A 12,526-nucleotide genomic window follows, 5' to 3' on the forward strand; every position below is an offset into this window, starting at 1 on the left:
TCAATCTCAAAATTGAGATCGTATCACTTTTTTTATAAATTGTTTATTGGTTGCTCAGTTACAATTTACCCGTACCATAATTCCTTTATTCAAAAGACCCAGGAATTGAATTCTTGTCCAATATCATACAAATAATTATATGTAATAGTGATAGTGAAGATTAGAGTAGACTACGCAGATACGGTTGTAGAACTTGCCTCTACTGTCGCTGGGTCAGCATTACTTGCAGCTTGGTCTGAGACAGTTGTTGAAGGCTGTGCTTCAGATGAAACATCTTGACTTACTTCATCAGCTGCTGGTTCTGCTGCAAGGGTTAAGACTTGTTCCGTAGCAGTAGTGGTGCTTGAAACGTCACCACTTCCTTCAGCGGGGACTTTTTCAGGTACTGCGGTGGATACTACTTCAGGTACTGCGGTAGATACTTCTGCAGGTACTGAGGTGGATACTACTTCAGGTACTGCGGTAGATACTACTTCAGGTACTGCGGTGGATACTACTTCAGGTACTGCGGTGGATACTACTTCAGGTACGGCAGTGGAGATCTCAGCGGCTGCGACAGCCTCAGTGGATACAGGTGATTCTACCTTTACTGTTGTGCTGGAGTCACTAACACTTTCACTGTTTGAAACTGATTCAGTAGACGTTGGTTCAGCATTAGCTGTTACACTTTCTGATGCCACAGAAGCAGCTACTGTGGCAGCAACTGGTGCCTCTTCTACTCGTGATTCTACAGTGTCTGATGACTTGGCGTTACTATCAGCTGTGACAGAAGGTTCAGCAGTTTGTATACTTTCAGCTGGTTTTGATTTAACTGGGCTTGCAGGTGGAGGTACTACCGCTTGAACTTGATTTGGTGAAGAGGCAGAAACGGTACTATCAATCTTAAGAGCCCTTCCAGATTTTTCAGCAGAACTGCTCTGAGTGTTCCCTGGGACTCGTGGTAAGTGGTCGCCTATTGGTTGGAAACCATTTTCATCTGCTATGTACCTTTAAAGATATAATGGATTGTTGAAACATATGAAAATTATAATATAATGTGTTATGAGAAATGAATTAAATTATAAACGGAGGTATGTTTAGATCGCAGGTACTGAAGGTCAGTAGTCTTTGACTATCCCTTTGGAAAACAAGTGTTAATATCAAAAATATAGATATATAAAGTAAATTAATTATTAAAATAATTAAATGTTATTATATATGTTTATAAAAAAATCGTCTTAAGTAAAAACAGATCAAATATCTAGGAAAGATTTTCTTAGAGATGTTATAAAGTTCTGACACTAAATAGCCCTAGCCGTATCTATTACTTTATTATTTGCTTAGTACAGGCATTTATATTTTGACTCGCAACTTTCACACAATCACGGGGCAAAAATATGTTATTTTTATGTATAATAGCGCAAAATAAAAAGAAAATCAATTAAATTGTTTTATAAATGTAGTTAATTTGTACAACATAAGGCGTACCATTAAAGGGACTTTTCCAAACAGGGACCAAACTTTTTAAATTCGTTTTTCCATTTATCAATTTTTAAAGGTTAATAATACAGTATATACTGTATATTGGTGTATGATTTTAGCAACTATATTTTTCGTATATTACTTACCTTACAGTATACAAGATTCCATCGGGACCTGTATAGGAGTAAGAGCCCTGTTGAACGTGAATTTCATCACTTTCACTGTCATCCTCTCCGCCTTCATTGCTATTCGCGGATCGAGCTTTTGGTATGACTTTTTCATAGGCTATTTCATCGCGTTTGATTCCATTTCCAGTTTCGTAGCTGTAATTATAGAAATTTTAAAGAATGCTTTTTACTTCAGGATTAAACGGTACATGGGTATATATGAAATGTTTACTATTTGCTTTTGGTAATAATATAAATGCGTTACTGAAACATGATTGAGAATAAGGTTAGAAAACCTTTACGTTATAATATAAAAAGCTCGATGCTAGAAAAAAGCGTTTTTTTTTATAACATTATTTATGAATAATAAAATACTATTAAATTTAAGAGGGACGATGTTAAAACATTTATGTATTGTTCCAATTTTTTTTAAATTGAAAATTTGACTCTAATGTTGATATCTTAATTCAGTACCTGAAGTGATATGTCCCATTGGATTCTAATTCGTCTGACTGCGACACGATTGGAATGACCGTTGGCTGCTGACCCTCCAGCGGCACTACATCCACCGGAGGTGCTGCGAAGACACCAGCAATCAAAGTAAATAGGACAACTTGACAAAACATCTTGTGTAACTTCCCAAAAAGCTAATGATGCTCCAGAGTCTATGACGACTTATATGTATATTCGTCTATTTACACTACCCTCCCCCCCCGCCGGGGAAGCCTTAGCGTACGCTAAATACTTCAGCCTTAACGGTCGGCTGATGTTCATCGGAAAATTGCACAATCGAGGTGTCAATATGTGACATGAAGGGTGAGCCTGTGATTTAACCGCTAGCCATTGACGTGTATTTAGTTTAGGTAATTTTGCACTTAAGCTTTTGTTTATCTTTTAGAAATAGTAAGCTTTGGAGATTGTTGATATTTTATGTTTGTTTGGGAGAAATTACGAATTATGGATTGGATTGAAGTTGTTTATTATTATAAATTTACAATTATTTTACATAATTTTAAATTTGAAAAAATTCTATTGCTAATTTAACATTTTGAGTACTGTAGAACGTGAATTTAAAATTATCACCTTTACATAATAACGATAAAACAAAAGTCTTTAATACAATTGTAACGCATTGTAATATCAACAGCTTCCAGCCAACCCAATAAGAAAAATACTTATCCAACATTTTATACAAATGAAGTGCGAAACTAAATTAAAGAGATATAATATCTAGTTTTTAATGTTTAAGCAACCAATATCGCTCGTTTTATAAAAACTTAATATTGCATGAATAAATAAATGGGTTTCTAAAATTTATGGATTTGTATATATAGGCTTTATTATAATTATATTGCATGTAAATTTAAAAAGAAATCAAAAACATAATTATTTAGTTAACATGTGAAGACCACATTTATATATCATTTATTTTTATTTAATCTTCTATGTTACAGTCCATATAAACACCACCACCACCTTTTTTATTTTACCTCAATTCTGAGCCTTTTCTAAAGTAGGAGATGAATATAAATGGCGTCGACTTTTGTTATATTATTACATACTATTTACTAAAATACCGGGGAGGTCAAACTAGAACTGTGTATAATTCTCATCGCAAATTTTGAAACATTTCTTTATCAATGCGTAATCAAATATCGAAAATACTTTTCTAACATAAATGTTTAGTAGCCATTAATTTTGCCACGCTTCCGCATTAACCTATGCTCCAACATTAACTTTTCGTAAGAATTGTTTTTTTATTGATAATATGTTTTTTAATCTTGTTTGACAAGTGTGTTGTTATAATAGCGGCGATTCATCCTCGAGTATTTGATGTGTTATGACGCATTTGAATTTAATAAAATATGTATTTTCGATTAATTGCATTGCTTGTGTCGTTTGTTTGTCTATGTGATGGAAGTGTTGAAAATAAAGTACCAGTGGATGAGATAGTACATCCAGCTTTCTTCGAATTGCCCGAAACACATGTGCAAAAGCGAGATAGTCCAGTCGAAACACGTCTAAAAGAAAACAAAAACGAAATTCCCGTGACTGTAGTTTATGAAGTAACAGCAAAACCTGAAAAACCCAAAAGGCGAAAGCTAATAAGGCAAGGCAGAAATAATGTAACGCAAACAACACAAAGTACTATCAAATCCACGACTCCATTACCGAAAATAACAACTGTGAGTACTGATAAAGGCGTAACATTGTTTCCTAAACGTCCCGAAGAAGATAGCAAAAGAATAGAATTCCAAAGACGGTCGCGCATGCGCCCTCCAGTTGTGAAAATTTTAGACGAGACTAACTTTGTTTACGCACACAGTGGCAACTTTCATTACAGGTACACATTTTCAACGTATAGAATAAAATTTAAAAGTTGCTTAAATGGGACAAATTTTCGTTTAACAAATGATAATTGATTTTTTTTAAACATAGTATTGTTTCAAGTAGTGTTCGCCTTGTGGCTTTAGCGTGCGACCCTCATTCCTGAGGTCTTCGCTTCGATCCCCGGCTGTACACCAATAGACTTTTTTTCTATTTGCGCATTTAACATTTGCTCGAACGGTGAAGGTAAACATCGCGAGGAAACCGGCTTTAGACCCAAAAAGTCGATGGCGTGTGTCAGGTACAGAAGGCTGATTAGATTGCCAAATGATCATAACACAGATACAAATATCTGAGGCCCAGACCTAAAATTATTGTAAGGCACTGATGTTTTTAGTATTGTTGCTATAGGATCGTATGCATTACTTTTTTATACATTTAATACAATATTTTACCATTTTAGTAGTATATAGTACATAGTAGTACCATACCATATAGTATGTACAATAAACGCAAGGAATATCTGTTTGTGTCCTGCTGCAAATAGAACCCGGGACCTGCATGTGTTCATATCTTTAGCCACCAAACAAACATTTATTAGAACAAAGGTCATTCGGATTTATATTTTTCTGTATTAATTATTTACAGCTACGATACAGCGGATGGAACAAAGATTTCCAGCGAGGGAAAACTTTTAAAGAATGATAAGAATGAGGGAATGGGAGAAGCTGTCATAGGAAGCGTTTCATACACAGTGAGATAAATTTTAATACTTTTTTAAAGTTTTTAGATATTACTAGGTGCCCCCGCGAACTTCGTTTCCCCTTTATGTGATTTTACTTAGCCTACCTTTTTAGTACATACCAACATGGAACATTTGCTATGCTACTCCAGATACTTTTCGGTTTTCCGGAATGAAAACTTTTAAGGTTTTTCTGTGATTTTTCTCTATAATTTTTCTCTTTTTCTCTATAAACCTCAGAGTCTAAGATATGAGTTTTTAACTAACAAATAAAAAATAGAGGTTGATCGTAGAGGGTAGATAAAAATTAAGGGTTGTATGTATTTTTGTATCTGTATCTGTATATCTTAAAAAAATAAAAACATTATTTTTTTTTGGGGTGGACACTCCTTTTTTTCCTCTCATTTCATAAGAATCCGTCGAGCCGTTTAGGAGGAGTATGGGAACGAACATTGTGACACGAGAATTTTATATGTTAGATGTCAAAATTAATATTTTGCCTTAGAGGGAAATTTTGATATAATTGTTCCTTTATAACGTCAAAATATTTTAGATAGATTATATTAGTATTGACGTGTCATTAAAAATACTTCTATATGTATATAATTATTCATATATTTTGCCAGTATTTTGTTACTTAAACAAATATCGGTTTTCATATACGATATTAATCATTGCACATACGAATTCGTAAAGGAAACGATGTACTCGAAAAATATAAATATTATACTTATGCAAACTTTGAAATCGTGTGTAAATACCGCTATGTTTACAACCACACACGAATTTCTGATTGATAAACAAACCTTTATCTTAACGAAGTGCATTTTTTAATATATTCTACAGCCTAAATTAGCAATTAGCGCACCGTTGATATATCAACGAATCAATAATTCGTTTGCGTAAGCTAAAATGTGTGGTCATAATTCCACGAACAGATTGCTTGGGCTAATTGTTTTTGGTTTATTTAATTACTATTTTCGAAAAATATTAAGACAATCTACTGAACAATGTATGATTATTCATCTTAAGAATAATACAACTATATTTTCAGAGCTCATAAATCGTAAGAGCGTTTAATCAGGACACATAAAGTTGTCCCATAAATCGGACGATAGGGAAAATACGTGCCCCAAATTAATAAAATAATTTTATGTCACGTACTTTTATAATTATTAAGTTAGTCCGTGTGGACAAAACCTGTGTGTCTGTGTGTTTAGTACGAATCCAAAAGTAGTATAAAACAAAAACAAAAATTTTCAACCAAAAACAGGGTTTTGTTTATTTATGGGATATATAATTTTTCTCACAAAATACTAAGGTTTAGTAAGGAGATTGATTGTTGTTATACTCTTCTAAAGATGACGAGATCAAAGTGCTTGATTCGAAGATGACGCAAACGCGTGTACATTTTTTAGAAAATACGAGGTCATATTTAATTTAATACACCCTGTAATAAACCTAGGTCGATTGATACAGGATTAAGGGAAATTTATCCCAACAATAAAAAATATAAAAAAAAGGTGGATTGATACAGTTTTAGTTGCGTTAGATAGGTCTGAAATGGAGTTACTTTCAATTTTACAGTTTATTCTTTTAGAACATTATCTCTAGATTAGGCCTAGAATGGTCGATAGAGTTTCATCCAATTATGTTTTAATGAAATTTGTTTAAAACAGATATGCATATGTAGAAAACACTTCTAATGCTAAAGTGCATAAGTTCAGAGACAGTTGCAAGATTGAAACATATTCGATCTTATTTGCGTATAAATCTCTTTAAAAATTTAAAATAGAAGAGCAGAGTATTTGTTGGATGCGAAAATAGTATGATTACGAGTAAAAGTTAATTTTGCCAATTGGCTTCTTTAATTAAGGAATGTGACTTTTTCCCCGAATTTGTATATACGTACCTACAGCCGCGACATCTGGTGAAATTATTTATAAGCTCAGAAAGTTTGGTATTAGTTGAGTCATAGAACAGTAAACAAAACACTTTCCATTTCATATAGTGCTTGTGTAAGGTCAAGGACCGATATAAACTGAAACATATTCTATGCCTTTTCTCGTGTAAGCTATTAACAGATTTTTATATTATAGGATGATGAAGGGAAAGACTTTAGTCTTTCATACACCGCTGATGAAAACGGTTATCGCCCTGTAGGAGCTCATCTACCTACCCCACCACCCATTCCACCGGAAATTGCTCGCGCCTTAGAAATCCTCGCTACTAAGAAACCTGACATTGGAACGGATTATTATTAAAATGTTAATATTAAAGTTATAGGTAATATTTGGTGTTTTATTCTTTATGGGTAAATCTCGTTACGAATAAAACAGAAAGAGAGCCTTGAGCAAAAAAAGAGAATTATCACTAAATAAATTCAAAGCTCTCGTTTAACGTAAATTAATCAATAAAGCTTTTTATAAATTTGACGAATATTTAAATGATCCAAATCCTTAGGAATTGGGATTGATTTGCTCCAGTTCAAACAATTTGTATGACACAAAACTTACCAATAAAATGAATGGGGGAGAGTTTCTTGCCAGTTCTTCTTACCCCCTCTACGCCCTTGACTTGTGAACTGGTAGTAATGTAAATTTAGAATTAATTTAACTTCTTTTCTGACGTTCATAAGTACTTGTTTATCTATATGAATAAAGTTTTTTTGAGTATGTGTTTGAACACCTTCCAACTCCTCTAATTATATATATAAGAAGCCAATGAGAGCACGATTTCTGATACTGTATTTATATCTTAGGCCTTAAAAAGGCCGTTTTTTATCAAATGATCCAGAAGTGGACGATTGTGAAAGAGGTCGAAACCCGTACAGGCTCAGCGAAGTTTTGTATACTTTCGAAGAACTAACCTAAATAAAAAAGTATGGACCATTATAGTAGTAAACAGCCAGTGATAACTGGTTTCATTTCGTTTAAGTTAACCTTATATATCCAATACTTTTATAGTTAATCATGTATTTTAAAAATGTGATGATTGAAATCGAATTTATAGAAGTATGGAGTAGAATTAACAACATATGCAAAGTTGTTAATTCTTTAATTAACAGTGATATCTTCGCGCGGATATGCTTGGTCTTAGATGCTAGAAAACACGTAAAAATATAAATGAAAAAATTGAAGTAAATACAAATAAAAACATAACATCATTCTTTTTGTCAGAACTTAAAATACATGAACCGTAATGATTTTACGATTAACGTTCATAAATAACGTAATAAATATACTTTGATACACAATACAATATAATGTTAATAAACGTATATATGATAATTAAAAATACGGATATCGTTGTTTTGTTTGTATTTTAAAACAATTACGCTGCGATTAAATGTCAACGCCAAAAATAGTCTGTATATACATATTATAGCTCTACAATCCGTGGACTTAGTCTCAAATTTATATATATGCTTCGTGATCATTTGTTTTTTCTAGTAGGCAGGTAGGTGCCTGACACTCTCTTACTTTTTTGTTATAGGGCATGCCGGTTTCCTCACGATGTTTTCCTTCAGCGTATAAGCGTTTTGATTAAATAAAAGTCCATTGGTGCACAGCCAGGGTTTGAACCTACGACCGCAGTATTTTAAATTTGACTAATCGAAACTTGCCATCACGCAATTAGTATTTCTATAACTAAAATATATATTATTGCAAATAAATTATTATTATTATTATAACTCAGTCTGGTATTATAATAGATAATTAGATGTCTTCAGTTGACGGTGTACCACAGAAACACGTGTTAATGTGTTACAGAGGCTGGGAAGTTGAAGACATACTTTCACCTCAACTCATACCTAAACATGTCAAAGCTTTTTTCTCTTTAAATTACTCAGTTTTCACGTCCAAAAGACCTTTTTGTTAAGTTTGATTGCACTACTTTACTACTAAAGTACTAGAACACCTACGTCTCTTTCAGTAGGGTTATTTTTACGCTATTATGAAAAGAGATAGAGTACTTTAAAACAGTGAAATGAGTCTGTTTTATTTTAATAAATTCGAGAGAATTAATACTTATGTTTTATTCCTTTCTCTCAAACGGTTGCTGAAATAATGAAATAAATTTGGATTTATACCCGATTTATGCTGATGGACCCTACATCTAATTTTATGTATTATTATGAATTATTACTTTGATATGTACTGTGGAACTCTGTGTAAACACAACAAATATTTAAAATGGCTTTTAAAAAGAGTGCCGAAGTGATTCTTGCCAGTTCTCTTTTGCTCGACTTTAAATTGCCAATAAATGTAAATATAGAAAACTTCACTTTTCATATTCATCTTTCCATTCAAATCTGTGCATTATGATCATGAATAAATCATATTTTGATTTTTAAATACTTTATATTAAAACAATTATAAATGTGTCAAACGAAACTTCATTTGACACATTTAATATAAAAGTTCCTTGAGTAATTGGGCCGTATAATACATCTGTGTATATTTGTATGTATGTACAATCATTACGCGCTTTTGTACAATATTTAGTAGTCGTACGTGTGACTATGTAAATTTACGATATTTGTATTTCCTTAACTAATCTTAACAAATATTGTTTCATGAATCATAAAGGGTAATTAACGAATCGGCCCGCCGTTGATTTTGTTTTATATTGTCGTAATGGAATACTATAAATGTTATTTGACTGCGAATTGTGTTAACTATGAATAGATTTGTCAATATATATCTTCAATACACCTCCGTGGTTACAGATATCCTGCGTTTGATTCTCGCTAAAGCGATCATTGTTACGGTTTGGTTGGTAAGGAATAATCATATACTCAATTACTCATACACATAACGACTCTAGATCTTGGCTTATGATTCTATCTCTGTCTTTAACTCTTTTCTTCTTCATAGACAAGTAGAGGATAGACTTATTAGTAATGCGTGAAAAAAATAATATTACGCACAACTTATCCGGGTTCAATTCCAATTATAAATACCGTTAAAAAATTTCCTCATATCAGATTTCACCAACAAAATTTCGTGGAATAGTTTTGGATAAGCGTATACATATCGACACAACACGACTAAAAACTACTTACTATTCTGTTACTGCTTTGAAACAAATTTTTTTGCTTGACATTGACTAACGAGGAAAGATTTTAATAATTAAATGCTTCAAATTATTGAACTGATTTAAACAATTCTTGCACCATTACAATCCAACATTATCCGTTATGACTACAATATTTTCAAAAACGTTAGGAAACTGGGTAAATACTTTGATGTGTGAAATAAATACATCCTTATATCGCGTACGTTGCGGACACTATACATAATACAGCAAAATGGTTCTACAGATTTATTGAAGACATCTCTATAAAAAGCAGGATACCATATGTTTAAGCTGTTTTATGTTGTTGCTGCTGCAGAGGTTCAATCCATATTTGTGCTGCAGAAGCGGGCTGTTCGGGGTATTTGTTGTGTTTCTCCGAGGGAGTCGGTACGGAATAAGTTTAAGGAATTAAATATTATGACACTATCTGGTCAATATATTCTTGAAGCCTTGTTGTATGTCCAAAAAAATATAAACGATTTTAAAACAAATGGTGACTTTTACCAGTATAATACGCGAAATAGAACTAATTTGAGTGTACGACCAACCAGGTTCCAAAAGATAAACCACTCCTTATATGGAAATTGTATTCGTTTTTACAACAAACTCCCAAGCGAAATTAGAGTATTATCACTAAATAAATTCAAAGCCCTCGTTAAACGAAAATTAATCAACAAAGCTTTTTATAAATTTTAGGACTACTTAAATGATCCTAATCCTTGGGATTGAATTGCTCCAGTTCAAACAATTTGTATGACAATACTTGGCGATTAAAAAGAGTGGCGGAAAGTTTCTTGCCAGTTCTTCTTACCCGCTCTACGCCCTTGACTTGCGAACTGGTAGTAAATGTAAATTTACGATTAATTTAACTTGACGATTCAAAAGTGTACTTGAATAAATATATTTTGAGTTTGAGTTTGAGTTTAACTATTACATATTTGACAAAATCCTGGACTGAACGCTAGTTTATTATATATAAAATACAGTAAGTGCTTCGTGATGTATACGTACGCACGTAGCTTTTGAATGCCATTATTAAAAAAATGCATAATTTAAATATAAAGTTTATGGATGGACCAAAGTGACCTTGCAAAACAGGTTGCAGTTGGCATGTCCGTTTGGTGGCTGCTGGTCAAACTGCTCGATGAATGACTGGTCTCGAGTTACATTTGGTAATCATGTGGTAAGCTCAGATCGCTTAAATCACAAAGGTCAACATATTTATATATATATATTATATATATTTTACATTGATACGACAGTTACTTCTATAATGATTTCTTTTGTTTCTTGTTATCGTATCGTAATCAAATTGATTTTATAAAAGCTCTTCTTTTAGTCTTTTTTCTGAGCTTTTTAAAGTGAAACTTTTGGAGGAACTTGTGGAGTTTTAAGGGTTTATCTCGATTTCCGGCAAAACTAAAAGTCCTATCGAAGAAAATTAAATGGCAAAGTGGTAGGCAATAAAAAGATCTACAACTTTTTTATTCACATATTTTTCACATAACATCAAAATTTATGGGAAAAATTCAAAAAACCAAGTTTTTGGTTTTTTATTTTTATCTTTTACAAAAATTTATTTTTTTAAACGAAATTTGGTGAAAACTTACCTTATTATGTTCCAAATATACTGTAATTTATTTGATTAAAAATATTTATTTTTTCACCTTATTTTGAATTAATATCGAAAAAACACCCTAATTTTCAATCGAAAATTCTGACGTCAAAATTTCAGCTTTTTTCAAAAAGTTGGTGTGCTTTTAGTTCGTTAAAATCTCTACTTTCCTATGGTAAAAAAATATATATATATTACCATAGTAAATCTTCTCAGAAAATGCAAAAAATCGTATGCAGTAATGCCCAGACCCGTCATCCCCTTCCCTACTTCTCTCTCTCTTTGAGGTCGTAGGTTCGATCCCCGGCTGTGCACCAATGGAGTTTAATTCTATGTGCGCAATTAATATTCGCTTGAACGGTGAAGGAAAACATCTTGAAAAAACCGGCTTGCCTTAGACCAAAAAAGTCGACTGCGTGTGTGAGGCACAAGAAGCTGATCACCTACTTAACCAGTAGTTTGACAAATGATCATGAAACAGGCACTGAATTCTGAGACCCACACTTGTAGAGCCACTGCGCGCGCTAGTTCAGACCTCAGGTAGCAATCTTCTAGCTTTAATACAAACAGCCGTTATTCTTTTATTTTACTCGATCCGTAGTAAGATATATCTGGGTTGACAGTGTAAATAAGTTTAATTTTTGGCATTACAGTCATGTGCTATGTGTACGTGAGTTGGTAACTAAAAGATCCGTGGAACACACGCACTCAAAAATACACATCCACACTCTCATTCTCGCTATATATTATTTTTTGTCTGTAAACCTTTAAATCGGAATTTAATTTATAAATAATACTGTATTATGCTTGGTAAAGTAAGGTCTTCTAAAGAGATAAACTTAATGTGGCAAATTTGTCTTTGTTTATGCGCAATTAATAATTCGAATAGTGAAAGAAAGCGTTGTATGGAATATCTTGGACCTATAACCAGATCCATAGATAGTTTCCACTGTATATCATACAACATATACAATGATGATATGTTGCATGATATACAGATTACGTCGGCAGCCCAAAGTATTATTTACCGATAAATTTTACAATACGTTTTTCGCAGAAATCCATGATACCTCTTGTTTGGTTATCAATAAGTCAAATACTACGTGCTAATAAAATGACATATTAAGTCGA

At 32.7% G+C, this 12,526-nt stretch overlaps 2 protein-coding genes across 3 annotated transcripts; one reads left to right on the forward strand and one right to left on the reverse strand.

Moving 5' to 3' along the window:
- Positions 1-2,315, reverse strand: LOC125055975 (calphotin-like). Of its 2 annotated transcripts, XM_047658769.1 has the most exons (4): positions 2,103-2,315; positions 1,608-1,784; positions 522-987; positions 1-473 (listed from the first exon to the last, which is right to left on the reverse strand). In XM_047658769.1, the coding sequence occupies exons 1-4, from the start codon at positions 2,252-2,254 to the stop codon at positions 171-173; spliced, it is 1,098 nt and encodes a 365-aa protein (XP_047514725.1). In that variant the 5' UTR covers positions 2,255-2,315; the 3' UTR covers positions 1-170. The 2 variants fall into 2 exon arrangements, with proteins under 2 accessions (XP_047514725.1, XP_047514724.1); XM_047658768.1 differs by having other exon boundaries at positions 2-987; positions 2,103-2,313.
- Positions 2,316-3,427: 1,112 nt separating this feature from the next.
- On the forward strand, positions 3,428-6,990 carry LOC125056199 (pupal cuticle protein 27-like). The gene is made up of 3 exons (XM_047659203.1): positions 3,428-3,972; positions 4,605-4,710; positions 6,798-6,990. Exons 1-3 carry the CDS (start codon positions 3,494-3,496, stop codon positions 6,960-6,962), a joined length of 750 nt encoding a protein of 249 aa, XP_047515159.1. The 5' UTR covers positions 3,428-3,493; the 3' UTR covers positions 6,963-6,990.
- The last annotated feature ends 5,536 nt before the right edge of the window (positions 6,991-12,526 follow it).

Source organism: Pieris napi, chromosome 14 (assembly GCF_905475465.1).
Source record: "Pieris napi chromosome 14, ilPieNapi1.2, whole genome shotgun sequence".
In the NCBI taxonomy this organism is placed as follows: domain Eukaryota; kingdom Metazoa; phylum Arthropoda; class Insecta; order Lepidoptera; family Pieridae; genus Pieris; species Pieris napi.

Coding starts and splice junctions, on each gene's coding strand:
- LOC125056199 (XM_047659203.1), top strand. CDS start 3,494: ATGTATTTTCGATTAATTGCATTGCTTGTGTCGTTTGTTTGTCTATGT. Junction 3,973..4,604: donor AGTGGCAACTTTCATTACAG/GTACACATTTTC, acceptor AATTATTTACAG/CTACGATACAGCGGATGGAA. Junction 4,711..6,797: donor TAGGAAGCGTTTCATACACA/GTGAGATAAATT, acceptor TTTATATTATAG/GATGATGAAGGGAAAGACTT.
- LOC125055975 (XM_047658768.1), bottom strand. CDS start 2,254: ATGTTTTGTCAAGTTGTCCTATTTACTTTGATTGCTGGTGTCTTCGCA. Junction 1,785..2,102: donor AATGGGACATATCACTTCAG/GTACTGAATTAA, acceptor CTATAATTACAG/CTACGAAACTGGAAATGGAA. Junction 988..1,607: donor GGAATCTTGTATACTGTAAG/GTAAGTAATATA, acceptor ATATCTTTAAAG/GTACATAGCAGATGAAAATG.